The 15,751-nt window shown below is 44.8% G+C and overlaps 1 protein-coding gene across 1 annotated transcript in view; it reads left to right on the top strand.

Annotated features, from left to right (window-relative positions):
- The window catches only part of pcdh15 (protocadherin related 15), a gene marked incomplete at its 5' end in the record, with an annotated part of 501,491 nt that overhangs the window by 185,044 nt on the left and 300,696 nt on the right, over positions 1–15,751 (top strand). Inside the window, 2 exons of the mRNA XM_033034471.1 lie at positions 5,613–5,692; positions 13,267–13,360. Of these exons, the coding sequence (XP_032890362.1) occupies positions 5,613–5,692; positions 13,267–13,360 (174 nt within the window). The remainder of the gene's footprint in view (positions 1–5,612; positions 5,693–13,266; positions 13,361–15,751) is intronic.

Genomic DNA, 15,751 nt, shown 5'->3' on the forward strand with positions numbered 1-15,751 from the left:
TCCCAGTCCTTTTTACCCAGCAATAGATAGTTGGAGGTCTGAAATGACTGTGTAATATTAGTTGATGAAGGTTTAATTGTCTCTTGTGCCCTTTCTCCATTATTTCAGCGGGGATGTTAAACAGTACCTTTGATGTATTTTTCTCATTGGCATCAAACACATAGTCACTCCATTTAATTTCGAGTCAGCCACTTTTTGCAGTCCTTCTCCTGAAGATTGAGTTTTCTGGAGCAGGGAGTTCAAGTGTTCAATCACACGATCAATTACACGGAGGAAGACAAGAATGGTTCTACTTGATTGAAACGTGTGTGTGTGACAGTAGTCAGGAATTATTTTCAACTAAATAAAAAATGATGTTCTAATTGCGGCTATTAAGATGAGAATCTGTCATGCAGTGTGACAGATGGCATGAGAAAATGTATTCCCAAGATAACAAGAATTTCAGGTTGATAATACTTATTAACCAATAATAAGCGGCACAGTGGCGCAGCTGGTAGAGCTTTGCCTCATGGCGCCAGAGACCTGGGTTCGATCCTGACCTCGGGTGCTGTCTGTCTCCATTTATACCTCACACTGACTCGGCAAGATTAACAATCAAGGACGAGTCGCACCCTGGCCACTCCCTCTTCTCCCCTCTCCCGTCAGGCAAAGGGTAAAGAAGTGTGAAAACGCACACCTCCAGATTCAGGGACAGTTTCTTCCCAGCTGTTATCCGGCAGCTGAACCATCCTACCAACAACCAGAGAGCGGTGCTGAACTACTATCTGCCTCTTTGGTGACCCTCCGACTCTCCTTAATCAGACTTTGCTGGCTTTACCTTGCGCTAAACCACTAGGTTTAACGCTAATGCTAAACGCTAATGGATCGATTGTAATCATGTATTGTCTTTCTGCTGACTGGTTAGCATGCAACTAAAGCTTTTCATTGTACCTCGATACACGTGACAATAAACAAAACTAAACTGTGTGGAGTTTGTACTTTCTCCCTGTGGCCATGTGGGCTTCCTCCGGGTGCCCTGGTTTCCTCCCACATCCCAAAGACGTGCAGGTCTGCAGCTTAATAGTAAGATTAAATGAGAACTTACCAGTTTGAAGTTTGATCTGTATTTTATGAGGAGTTACGATGAGGGATTACGTGAAGAACCCCGCCAGGACGCATGCGTGTCATTCTTCAAAGCAGCGGTGTGAAATCACAGATAACGGTAATGACTAAACATAGTAAGATTAGAGAAGAGATACCAGTTGAGTATATGATCAAGGGTGGAGCGGAGGGCACGTAATCCCTCATCGTAACTCCTCATAAAATACAGATCAAACTTCAAACTGGTAAGTTCTCGTTTAATCTTACTATTTTACTTCGGAGTCACGTGAGTGACTACATGAAGATTTTAAAGCTCTGTGATTTCATGCCGTGGAAACGAGTCCATGCATCACGTCTGCCTTGATGACTGTAGGAGGAATTGTGTTAACATAATTTGGACATGAATTCGACATTGAAATCATAAAATTAATGAACACAAAATTATAACCCCTTTTTATGGGTTTAAATTAATTTACAGAACTTAAAATTATTTCTGCAAATGTTCCAGGTTTCATTACTGGTATGTTGTAAAATAGTTGGAATGTTTTTTCCCCTGACCATCCTGCTGCCTTGAGGATTTGGTCCATTGGTACATCCAACTGTATCACTGCCGATGTAGCTGCAGTCCTGGTGGAATGAGATTTTAAAATATTAGTATCCACCCCAGCCTGTGTTAGCACCTGTTTCAGCCATCTTGAGATGGTCTGGACCGTCACTCTTTTGTGTGGTTGCTTGTGGCTGACCAAAAGTGCCTTCTCATTGCCTCTTAGGATTTTCGTTGTCTCCATGTATAACGACAGATGTCTTACTATACAGAGACGGTCATCTGTTGGGTATGACCTAAATTGTATATTGAGGCCTGCTGATCCCTGTCTGTTCTGCTTTACTAATTCATAGATATGAAACTTAATATTTTCAGTTGAGGAAGTCATGTTGTCCAGTCTTAGTTTATGCAGTGACTGTACCCTCTGTGCCGTGACCAATGCCATTAGCATGACTGTTTTTAATGTCAGTCTGTGTAGGGTCAGAGCTGTTGCTGGAGACCAATTCCTGAGTATCTTCAGGACAATACTTACATCCCATATTTGGGAGTACCTGGTTCTTGGGGGATTAGTATTAAAAATTCCCCTCATAAGTTTTGTTACCAGTGGGTGAGTCCCAACAGAGTAATGCTCTGTTCCCTGCCATAGGTAAGTCGATAGGGCACTTCTGGCGCAGTTGATGGCACTGTAACTGAGCCCCTCATCATAGTGGAGGCCTGCCAGATATTCCAGAACAGACGGGATGTTCATGTCTCTGTGGGTGATGTTGTTTTTGTGACAATGCATCTCCCACTTCCTGATATAGACCAGATACTGTTTTTTGGTTGACTGTCTTTGGGCCGCCGAGATCATGTTCACTGTTCGGTCCGTCAGTCCCAGTTGTAGTAGAGGTGTTTTTAAACTCTACAAATTAATAAGTTCAAATGGTTATGGCATGGGTGGCTATCCCTTGTTACGGGATGTAGCAATAAATCTGGTCTATGTGGGATGGTGATACATGGTTCTAATACCATGTTTAATACCACTGGGAACCATGGTTGAGTAGGCCAATCGGGTACTACCAAAATACCAGACGCAGAGTCTTGTTGTTTTTTCCTTAATACCCGACTGATGAGGCAGAAAGGAGGGAATGCGTAAATAAACAATTTCCCCCAATGCAGCGAATTTGCGTGACCTGGTGTCTGCCACTAAATTTAGTCTTCCTGGGAGGTAAGTGGCTGATATCCAAATATCTCTCTGGATACACCATTGCCAAATTGTATTAGCCAGATTGCCACATGATGTCGATTTGTTTCCACCCATGTGGTTAATGTATGCTACCATGGTGGTATTGTCTATCTGTAGTCTAACATGCTGGTGATATGACCCAGTACAATATGACTTTAGGCCATGGAATGCACCCAACATTTCCAGGTAGTTTATGCCCAGTGTGAGTAATAATGATGCCTCCTGAGCAGTCCATCTACCTCCACAGCTGGTGATGGTATTGGTGGCTCCCCACCCAAGTGCACTGGCATCAGTTAGTAGTACCACGGAAGGGTTACTGACAATGAGGTTCAAATTGTGTGGCTGGAAAGGCAGCCACCATTTTGCCAATTACTTTTGCTACCAATCTGATGGATGGTTTGGATTGGAACAAATGTTATCTATCCACCATTTTAGTTCAATTTTAGCTTTGATTGGTAGTTTCATAGGTCTGTCAAAGTGACCTGCATTGATTTTGAGTGCTTCTATTAAATCTCTAGCCTTTCCCTTAGGCAGAGTCACCGACATGTGAACTGAGTCAATGGTGAACCCCAAATAGTCCATAGTAGTGGAAGGCATTAGTTTAGATTTAACTGGATGGATAATAAATCCCAGTTTTTCAAATAACTGTTTTGTGGCTGTTACGGTTTGTTTGGCCAATTCCAAAGTTTTGCCCACAATGAGTATGTCACCTAAATATGCCATGACCATGTGTTTTCGTTTCCGTAGAAACGCTAGGGCTGGTTTCAAAATTTTTGTGAACAGCCTGGGGGCTGATGATAACCCATTTGGCAGTGCTTTATACTGCCAGCGTTGTCCCATCCAGTTGAATTTTAAGTAACATCTGTGGTCACCTCGTATAGGCACTGAATAGTAAGCATCTTTTAAATCGATGCTGGCCATGAAGTAACCTTTGGAAATTAATTGTTTAGCAGTAACAAAGGTTTCCATTTTGAAGTGAATATATTGTACAAATATATTCAATTTTGTCAGGTCTATGATGATGCGACAACCACCATCTTTTTTGTTTTTGGTAAATATATTGGACACGAATTCTAATGGTTCGAGTTGAGTTTGCTCAATTACACCTTTTACGTAAAGCCGCTCCAGTTCAGCTTGGGCTTCTGATTTTTCTTTATCAGAAAGCACGAACATTCAGTTCGGTATATGTTGAACTGGAGGGCTGTACTTCTGTATAAACTCTATTGTATATCCCTGGATACTGCTTAAATGTAAGTATCGGTTGTTAACATGCTCCATGCATTCAGAAAAGAGTGTAATCTCCCACCAACCTCCATGCTCCCTGTATTTTGTAGGGAACCAGACCCACCTACCTCCGTAGTTACCAGTGGCAGGTTTACTTCTTTTTGTAGGTTCTTCGCTGCTGTTGTTGCGCTGGTGTCTGGATTTGTGGTTTGGTTGGCGTTGGAGGTCCCCGCATCTTCCAAGAAGGCCGGCCTGGGCCATGGCCTAAAAAAGACTCATGTTTTGAGTACCGGGCCTTCGAGCTTTCTCCAGTCATTCTTGTTCTGCTGGTGGGTGCGTAGGGGTGCTGTCTTTGGCTGTAGTGGGTTTTTGATGGAGTCCCTTTCATGCACTGTGCGTGCAAATGCTGTTATCCCTGCTGTTAGGAGTTTCAATACTTTTTGTAATTTGAAGTCCATACTTCTGACTCCTATTCCAATGTGTTTCCATATACAGGTGTTTACTATTGGAACATTCAGGTATATGCAGTTGCCCGGTGCCAGGTGTCTTGATGTGGTGTCCAGTACAGCCTGTTCTTGTAACTGATTTAGAGACATATAGTCTATACTGGCAGCTAGCTTTGGCTCCAGACTTTGACCAGTCTGGTCTGGCTGTATGAAATTGGACACCATGTCCAGTAGGTTCTTTCGTTCCTGCACACCTTGCACACTTGTCTTTCCTTCTGCGGACCCCTCTTCCAGGTCAGCCCAGAACTGACCCGCAGTGCTCCCCTCTGATGAGGTAGAAGCACTGTGCAGCCCTTCAAGAGGTACTGCTGTGGGTTTATCATAGGGCCCACTGTGACCCGACTCCATCTCCCGGAGTCTGTCACGTTGGAGCAAATGCTCCACACACCGCTCCATCCGGCTCCAGCGCTCACGGTCGCTGGCCGCCCGCGGTTGTTCAAAGTCGGACTCCTCTGAGTCCACGACCTTGTTTGTTTTTTGTCTAGCCTTACCGCCCGGCCGCGTGGATCTGGCCGGTGCGGAGGCGACATCGGGCACAGTTGATCCCACTATCGGTGATCCAGGTGCCGCTGGCTGCTGCTGGCTGCCCGCTGCTCCGCGGTCCTCCCTCACCAGCTTTGTCGCAGACCTTGTCTTCTTTGTTTTGTCCATGTTCCCACCTGTAGTTGGAAATATAAACAAAAAAGACCGCAGAGTAAACTCTTACCTGCAAGTTGCGGCTGTTAAACTGCCGCTGCGGGGGAACGTCGTTCCACCGCGTCTGTCGTTTCGCAATGCGTGTAGCGATATGACACGCATGCGTCCTGGCGGGCTTCTTCACGTAGTCACTCACGTGACTCCGAAGTAAAATTGGCCTCTGTAAATTGCCTCGAGTGTGCAGGGGGTAGATGAGAAAGTGGGATAGCATAGAACTGGTGTGACTGGATGCTCGATTGTCAGCGTGGTCCCATTGGGCCTGTTTCCATGCTGCGTCTCGATACGAAAAAGCTTTAAATTTTCAAATTGAAAACCTGCCGCCATTTTGTATTTTTAGGCCACAGATCGTGAGAGGGATCCGATTACCTATCGAATTATTAATGGAGATCCACAACAAGTGTTTAGCATCACTCAAAGGTAAGAGGAAATAAATATCTTCCTTTAACTGTACATTGGTCTGAGTTTGTATTCATCATTTCTAATTAGTAATGGTGAATAAGGCAGCACAGTGGCGCAGCAGTAGAGTTGCTGCCTTACAGCTCCAGGGACCTGAGTTCGATCCTAACTAGGAATGATGGCCGTACGGAGTTTGCACATCCTGCCGGTGACCGTATGGGTTTCTTCCGGGAGCTCCGGTTTCCTCCCACACTCCAAGGACGTGCAGGTTTGTAGGTTAATTGATTTCTGTAAATTGTGTAGGATAGAACTAGTGCATGGGTAACGCGGACCCGGTGGGCTGTATTCTAAAACTAAAAACTAAATGTAAAAAAACTAATGCCTCGGGACATGGGTGCACAGACCTACAATTGATTGGCCTACAACCTTCATGTCTTTGGGGCGTAGGACGAATCCGGAGAAAACCCCTACAGCCACAGGGAGAATATGCAAACTTTGCACACAGATAGCACCCAAGGTCAGAATCGAACCTGGACCTTTGGCGCTATGGGCTAGCAGCTCTACTGCTGCGCCGCTGTGTGCCGTCTGCTGGAAGGCTGAAAGAGGCCGTGAAAGGCTGTGAGATGGAATTACGGGATTTTAAAACCTAGTCGTTGTTTAACCGGGAATCAGGGCAGAGAAAAAGCACCGAGATGATGTATTAACGGGGCTCGATGTGGATTAGGATACGGGCAGCAGAATTCTCGATGAGCTTCATTTTAACATGAAGGATGAGAGCCTGATCACGAAATAAAATGTACGTCAATTTAAAAATCATAAAAGGCGGGGGGCGTGAACTCCAGCAGCAGGTGAGCAAAGGACAGATTCTGTGGTTATTACAGAGAATAAAAATATATCGCCTTTGTGTGGTGGAAATGAAATATGGGAAGAGTCTGGCTCAGTGTAAATCGATAGCCAGGGGCAGACTGTGAGTTTGTGAAGGCAGTGGTGGCTTCATTCATCTCAATAGCATAGGTGCTGGGGTTACCTCCCACACTCCAAAGACATACAGGTCTGTAGGCGAATTGGCTTGGTGAAATTGTAACTTGTCCCTAACATCTGTACGATAGTGTTAGTGTGCGGTGATCGCTGGTCGGCACGGACTCGGTGGGCCGAAGGTCCTGTTTCCGCGCTGCATCTATGTTCATTGGCTATATTTAAGAGGGAGTTAGATGTGGCCCTTGTGGCTAAAGGGATCAGGGGGTATGGAGAGAAGGCAGGTTCAGGATATTGAGTTGGATGATCAGCCATGATCATATTGAATGGCGGTGCAGGCTCGAAGGGCCGAATGGCCTACTCCTGCACCTATTTTCTATGTTTCTATGAACTAAACTAAAAATAAATTTTCAACATTAAATCCTACAATAAATTTCCCTTTCATAAATCCATGTTAATTTTGTTGAATCATATTACGAATGCTTAAGACCCTTTGCCAAGGCGTTAATGCTAGACGCAATTATGATCCCCGCTACAGATGTCAGGCTAACCTGCCTCAAGTTCCTGTTTCCGCGCTCTCCCTTATTTCCCAAAGACAGAGGTTACGGTTATTAATTTTCAAACCATGGGGACCGTTCTTGAATCTAGACGCCTCTGGCCTTTAGTTCGGTGGAATCTGTCAGCTTTATATCCTGTTAATTGTTCCCGTAAATGTTCTTCATTAATATTAATTATGCAGAGTTTTTCCGCCCCCATTAGACCCTTGGTGACCCATAATTTCCAGTTATGTACTTTGTGTCCTCAACTGTAAAAAGGGAGACAAAATATTTGTTTAACATCTCTGCTGGTTTCCAACTCACCACTATAATTTCTTTTATCGCTATCACCTAGGAACTGATGTGCTCTTTTCGACTTGTGAAAGATATTGCATTTATCTTCCTCATCTATTCTCATCAGTCGTCTCTCTTTCTTTCAATTCCTTGATCATCCTTTACTATATTTTTCACACAGCCAATTCCAGCACTTAGTTCCCTTTTTGTCACATTTGCGATCCTTCCTTTCGTCAAAAAATACGTTTGTGAACTCATTTGCTGTGGTTGGATCACATTTCCATTGGAGCCTCTATTCTTGAAAAGAATAACACTTTGTTGGAGAACTTGACATTTTTCGGGTCGTAACCCATTCCTTATCTCCGGAGACGCTGCCTGTCCGGCTGAGTTACTCCAGCATTTTGTGACTATCTTCGGTGTAAACCAGCATCTGCAGTTCCTTCCTACATATATTAAATCCGATTACCTAATCTACTTTACTCAACTCAGTTCTAAAATTTAAGAAATTGTCTTTGTTTAAATGTAATACCTTTGCCTCATATATAATAACATGAAATCCGATCTTATGAATCGTTCCTTCCTGAACTGCCCTCTGCAATGATTGCTAATTACCCAATCTCTTTACATAATACTGGATCTAAAGTCGTTTTCTCCCTGGTTTCTCAACATAATTACAGGAAACTGTCTTGAAGCATTGTTTCAACCCATCTTCCAAGTTACTTTATTCTCCCAATTTGCCTAGAGTTATTGCATTATGCTTTTTATACATTCCTCTGATTTTCTGCTCTGTCTAATGTTATGATTACTGTTCATAGAAACATAGAAACATAGAAATTAGGTGCAGGAGTAGGCCATTCGCCCTTCGAGCCTGCACCGCCATTCAATATGGTCATGGCTGATCATACGGATCATAACATACTATCGCAACTGAACCAGTCGCTATTTTGTTATTCCCCTCATACTGGCACCATATTCTGGGCTCATTTTTTTTTCCATCTCATGAACAGGTCATATGGTCATAGAGTGATACAGTGTGGAAAAAGGCCCTCCAGCCTAACTTGCCCACACCGGCCAACATGCCCCAGCAACACTAGTCCCAGCTACACTAGTCCCACCTCATTTCCCTCTAAACCTGTCCTATCCATGCACCTAACAAAGTACCTGTACATAGACAGGAAAGATTGAGAGAGATGTAGACCAAATGTGGGCAGATGGGGTTAGCGGATAGGGTATCTTGGTCAGTATGGAGGAGCTGGGCTGAAGGGCCTGTTTCCTTGCTGTATGATTCTATGACTCATTCTGTAATTTTAGGACAACAGACAATAGGTGCAGGAGTAGGCCATTTGGCCCGTCGAGGCAGCACCGCCATTCAATGTGATCATGGCTAATCATCCCCAATCAGGACCATCATTCTTTACTTTTCATTTACCTTTATTATTTTCTAAAGGTCAAATATGTAAAACATTTCGTTCCCAACTTTGTTGGCTCAGTAATAGTTATGTAATCAATTATCCCCATTTGTTAATTCATTTACTTTTATACGGGTAATTTGTGTAATTTCATCTGGCATCGGAGCAGTTGGTAGAGCCGCTGCCTCACATCAGTGTCCCGGGTTCGATCCGCACCACGGGTGCTGTCTGTGTGGAGTTTGCGTGTTCTACCTGTGACCTTGTGGGTTTCCTCCGGGTGCTCTGATTTCCTACCAAATCCCAAAGACATACGGGTTTGTAGATTGAATGACCTCTGTAAAATTCACCCCTAATTTGGAGGGAGTTGCCCAGGCTCGATCCTGACTACGGGTGCTTGTCTGTACGGAGTTAGTACATTCACCCTGTGACCTGCATGTGTTTTCTCCGGGATCTCCGGTTTCTTTCCACATTCCAAAGACGTGCAGGTTTGTCGGCTAATTGGCTTGGTAAATTTGTAATTGTCCCTAGTGTTGGTAAGTCAGTGTGTGAGTATCGCTGGTCGACACGGACTTGGTGGGTTGAAGGGCCTGTTTCCCAACTGTTTTGGCATCTCCAAAGAAAACTAAACTAAACAAAACTAAACTAAACTAAACTAGATGCCAAAGTGGCATAGCAGAGAATTAGTGTCAATGGGTGATCGATGGTCAGTGTGGACTCAGTGGACTGAAGGACTTGTTTCGATGCTATATATCTTTGAATTAAACTGAACTAAACTGCAAATGTTTCTCTGTGGTCATCTTGTCATTAATGCCCGAGTCATATTTGTAAATTCCCTGCCCGAGAAATTCATTGATGCTTGGGACAACACGTGGTAAAACATTGTGTGTGGGTGTAGGGACATATCAGGGAGTAGACAAAAATGCTGGAGAAACTCAGCAGGTGAGGCAGCATGTATGAAGAAAAGGAATAGGCGACGTTTCAGGTCGAGATCCTTCTTCAGACTGATGTCAGTGGTTGGGGGGCGGGAAATAGAAAGGAAGATGCGGAGACAGTAGGCTATGTGGGAGAACTGGGAACGGGGGGGGGGGGGGGGAAGGAGAGAGAAAGCAAGGACGGGACGACAGATGGCACAATGGGCTAAGTGTTCGGCTGGCGACCGGAAGGTAGCCGGTTCGAATCTCGCTTGGAGTGCATACTGTCGTTGTGTCCTTGGGCAAGACACTTCACCCACCTTTGCCTGTGTGTGAATGTGTGTGAATGTGTGTGAGTGATTGGTGGTGGTCGGAAGGGCCGTAGGCGCAGAATGGCAGCCACGCTTCCGTCAGTCTGCCCCAGGGCAGCTGTGGCTACAGAAGTAGCTTACCACCACCGAGTGTGACTGAGGAGTGAATGAATAATGCGATGTAAAGCGCCTTGAGTATTAGAAAGGCGCTATATAAATCCCATCCATTATTATTATTATTACCTGAAATTAGAGACATCAATATTCATACCGCTGGGGTGTAAACTATCCTAGCGAAATATGAGGTGTTGTTCCTCCAATTAGTGCCGGGTCTCACTCTGGCAATGGAGGAGGCCCAGGTTATAAAGGTCAGATTCAGAATGGAAGGGGGAGTTGAAGTGTTGGGTAACCGGGAGATCAGGTGGGACATATCAGGATGGAGTTTAAGGCCTCAAATTGGAAGGCGGACCTAAATTGGGGCCAGCATTTGGGAAATGGAAAGTCAGAGTGATGGTTTCTTGCTGACGGGTTCAGACTAGTGAGTGCGAACCAGACCAGAGTGGAAATCAATTTGAATAGATGAACCTCAGTACAAACTGACAAGTTGCTGGTGGGTATATGGAACGAGCTGCCACATGAGGTAGTTGAGGCAGATACCATAACAGCATTCAAGATTATTAGATTAGATTAGATCTACAGCACAGCAACAGACCCTTCGGCCCACCGGGTCTGCTCCGACTGGTGATCCCCGTACACGAGCACCATCCTACACACAGGGACAATTTACAATCTTTACCGAGGCCAATTAACCTACAAACCTGTACGTCTTTGGAATGTGGGAGGAAACTGGAGCACCCGGGGAAAACCCACGCAGGTCACGGGGACAGTGTGCAAACGCCATACAGATGCAACCGTATTCAGGATCGAACCCGGGTCTATGGCACGGTAAGGCAACAACTCTACCACTGCGCCACTGTGCAGCCCAAAGACGCCTGGATGGCAAATAGGATAGGAAAGGTTTAGAGGGACATGATCCACACGTGGGCATTTGGGACTAGCTGAGATGGGGCACCTGGTTGGCATGGATGAGTTGGACCATAGGGCCTGTTTCTGTGCTGTATGACACTAGGGAATCAGTGGTCATCTGTTGAACTGATAGTCATTCATGATTATTGCAGGAAGATTGCTCCCGATGTTGGGGAAGTCCAGGACAAGGGTCACAGCTTAAGGATAAGGGGGAAATCCTTTAAAACCGAGATGAGAAGAACTTTTTTCACACAGAGAGTGGTGAATCTCTGGAACTCCCTGCCACAGAGGGTAGTCGAGGCCAGTTCATTGGCTATATTTAAGAGGGAGTTAGATGTGGCCCTTGTGGCTAAGGGGATCAGAGGGTATGGAGAGAAGGCAGGTACGGGATACTGAGTTGGATGATCAGCCATGATCATATTGAATGGCGGTGCAGGCTCGAAGGGCCGAATGGCCTACTCCTGCACCTAATTTCTATGTTTCTATGTTTCTATTAGGGAGTCAGGGATGGTATCAGTGGGTGGGAAGAGTAGTGAGATGGTTGATTTTAAGGAAGTTGAGGTGAGAGGGGGCGGTGGTATGATGTGTGTTTTTAATGTTGATGGGCAAAGGGTAAATGAGGAAATTCATCTGGTGGGTCTTCCAGGAAGCAGTGCTGTTCAAACTATGGTTGACCAAGGAGTGCTCAATGACAGGTGGACCCCTGATAAGATTGCTAATTAACCCAAGCTCTTTACATAATAGCAGAAGTAAAATAGTTTCTTCTTCTCCATCCATGTATACAAGAGTCCCATATTGCACAAGTTAAAATATGAGTGCGGTTTTTCTTACCAGTAATAGAATTGACAAAAGAGCGTGATCCCCAACCTCTTGAACGGAATTAATATGCCGATATTCCAGAGGTAATCCAGAACTATTGCAACGTTTAAGAAACATTTGGACAGATACATGGATAGGACAGGTTTAGAGGGATAAGGGCCAAACGCAGGCAGGTGTGACTAGTGCAGATGGGACATGTTGGTCGGTGTGAGCAAGTTGGGCCGAAGGGCCTGTTTCTACATTAGAAGACTATGATTCTAATGAACAAAGGAATATTTATTGATCTTACTTTTAATGTAACCAACATAGGAAAAGTATCCTTCTTCGCATTAAGTATATAAAAGTGTTTTTTTTTAGCCAATTCCGCTATCAAGGTGTATATGGAATGTATTAAAAAGCATAAATTTGCTTTCAAGCCATTTGACACCAGCTCTGTAATGGAGAACTGAACCAGTGGGTGTTCAGGAACAGAAGAGCAGATGCTGCTTTCATAAATAATATAACCAAGTGCGCTGAATTTGCTCTTTTTGTAGAGAGTAATAAAAATGTTTGCGTGTCATGTTCAGTTCAGTTCGGTTTATCTTCACCTGTACCATGGTAGAAACATAGAAACACAGAAAATAGGTGCAGGAGGAGGCCATTCGGCCCTTTGAGCCCGCACCGCCATTCATTGCGATCATGGCTGATCGTCCCCAATCAATAACCCGTGCCTACCTTCTCCCCATATCCCTTAGATTCCACTAGCCCCTAGTGCTCTATCTAACTCTCTCTTAAATCCATCCAGTGATTTGGCCTCCACTGCCCTCTGTGGAGGTATGTGGAGATGCAGGGAATTCCACAAATTCACAACTCTCTGGGTGAAAAAGTTGTTTCTCACCTCAGTCTTAAATGGCCTCCCCTTTATTCTAAGAAACAGTGAGCAGTGAACAATGAACCGATACAGTGAAAAGCTTTTTGTCGCGTGCTAACCAGTCAGCAGAAAGATAATACATGATTACAGTCAATCCATTTACAGTGCATAGATACATGACAAGGGAATAATGTTTAGTCCGGTCAAGGATAGTCCGAGGGACATTAAAGAGGTAGATAGTAGCAGCACTGCTCTCTGGTTGTGGTAGGATGATTCAGTTGCCTGATAACAGCTGGGAAGAAACTGCCTCTAAATCTGGTGGTGTGCACTTTCACACTAAGATTACAATAATGAATTCTGAAATGTCTGTACACTGTGGCCTGTCTCTAAGATCAGTTTTTCTCACCTCTCCAGCTTCTGCAGCATGTTTCTTAAAACCATTTCTTCCATTCTATTTCCCCCAGCACTGGCCTGTTAATCTTGGAAAAACCTTTGGACAGGGAGAGTGCTGATCGATACATTCTGATTGTCACGGCATCTGATGGCAAGCCTGATTCAGTAAGTCAATTCAATTCTTTGATTTACATTTGCAGCTATTGCACTGAAGTCATGGACTTAGAAATCTGAATTGTTTTGTATCTTTGTGCCATGCAAGTGAAAAATGCAATTTTTTGCAGTGAACTTACCATTTCTGGATCATACTCACATTCATACTTACTTTATTTGCAACATACGAGGAATTTGATTGGCACCTTAATGGACGTTCAACTGCGCACTTCCCTGTGGAGTTTGCGTTTTTAGAATTAGATTTTAGTTTAGTTTAGTTTAGTTTCGGGATTCAGTGCGGAAGCTGGCCCTTCGGCCCACCGAGTCCGCACCGACCAGTGATCCCCGCACACTAATACTATCCTACACACCAGGGACAATTTACAATTATACCAGGCCGCTTAGCCTACAAACCTGTACGTCTTTGGAGTGAGGGAGGAAACCGGAGATCTCGAACAAAACCCACACAGGTCACGGGGAGAATGCACAAACTCTATACAGACAGCACCCACAGTCAGGATTGAGCCCGGGGCTCTGGCACGGTCAGGCAGCATGTCAAACTGAAGAAGGGTCTCGACCCGAAATGTCACCCATTCCTTCTCTCCAGAAATGCTGCCTGACCCGCTGAGTTACTCCAGCTTTATGTGTCTACCTTCAGCCTCATTTAGTCTTTACTTTAGAACATAGAGATGCAGCGTGGAAGCAGGCCCTTTGGCCCAGCGAGTCCGCACCGACCAACAATCACCCCTCCTCTATGTTATTCCAGTTTCGCATCCTACACACGAGGAGCAATTTACAGAAGCTCGTTAACCTACAACCCTACACGTCTTTGGAATGTGGGAGGAATCCGGAGCACCCGGAGGAAATCCATGTGGTCACGGGGAGAAGGTCATAAGGAATAGTAGTAGAAGGAGGCCATTTGGCCCATCAAGTCTACTCCGCCATTCAATCACGGCTGATCTATCTCTCCCTCCTAACCCCATTCTCCTGCCTTCTACCCAGAAGGCACAAACTCCGTACAGACGACACCCATAGTCAGGATCAAACCCGCGTCTCTGGCGCTGTAAGTCACCAACTCGACCGCTGCACCACCCTCAGTATACGTGTTTCCTGGGATTTAAAAGAGACCCTTGGATTCTTTTGATTTTGGAGAATTTTAAGACGAGCTGCAGTTGGAAAATGTGCAGAGCAGAGTCAGTTTAATTATTTAAAAAAGATTTGGCAGGTTTGAAGAAACGTACCGTGTGTCAGACTTTTCTCATTTCTTTCCACCAATGCCTCGATTCAGAAGGTGAAAGGTTCAAGTCCCACTGTTAGCACTTGAGCAGATAATCTGAACTGATGCTCGTATGTGGTACAGAAGAAGTGCAGTGTTTGGCTTTTGGATTCAGCCTATTCATAGCAAAAGGATTTGAGTATAGGAGCAGGGAGGTTCTACTGCAGGTGTGCAGGGTCTTGGTGAGACCACACCTGGAGTATTGCATACAGTTTTTGTCTCCTAATCTGAGGAAAGACATTCTTGCCATAGAGGGAGTACAGAGAAGGTTCACCTGACTGATTACTGGGATGTCAGGACTTTCATATGAAGAAAGACTGGATAGACTCGGCTTGTACTCGCTAGAATTTAGAAGATTGAGGGGGGATCTTATAGAAACTTACAAAATTCTTAAGGGGTTGGACAGGCTAGATGCAGGAAGATTGTTCCCGATGTTGGGGAAGTCCAGAACAAGGGGTCACAGTTTAAGGATAAGGGGGAAATCCTTTAGGACCGAGATGAGAAAAACATTTTTCACACAGAGAGTGGTGAATCTCTGGAATTCTCTGCCACAGAAGGTAGTTGAGGCCAGTTCATTGGCTATATTTAAGAGGGAGTTAGATGTGGCCCTTGTGGCTAAAGGTATCAGGGGGTATGGAGAGAAGGCAGGTACAGGATACTGAGTTGGATGATCAGCCATGATCATATTGAATGGCGGTGCAGGCTCGACGGGCCGAATGACCTACTCCTGCAACTAATTTCTATGTTTCTATGTTTGGCGAATAGTGGAAGGCCTGGACAGAGTGGATGTAGAGTGGATGTTTCCACTAGTGGGAGACACTAGGACCAGAGGTCATAGCCTCAGAATTAAAGGACATTCCTTTAAGAAGGAGATGAAGAGGAATTTGTAAGAAGGAACAGCAGATGCTGGTTTCAACCAAAGATACACACAAAAAGCTGGAGTAACTCAGCGGGCCAGGCAGCATCTCTGGAGAGGAGGAATGGGTGACATTTCGGGTCGAGACCCTTCTTCAGACAGGAGGAATTTCTTTAGTCAGAGGGTGGTAAATCTGGAATTCAATGCTGCAGAAGGCTGTGGAGGCCGTCAATTGATATTTTTGAGGCACAGATAGATAGATTCTTGATTA

Source organism: Amblyraja radiata, chromosome 15 (genome assembly GCF_010909765.2).
Source record: "Amblyraja radiata isolate CabotCenter1 chromosome 15, sAmbRad1.1.pri, whole genome shotgun sequence".
NCBI lineage: Eukaryota > Metazoa > Chordata > Chondrichthyes > Rajiformes > Rajidae > Amblyraja > Amblyraja radiata.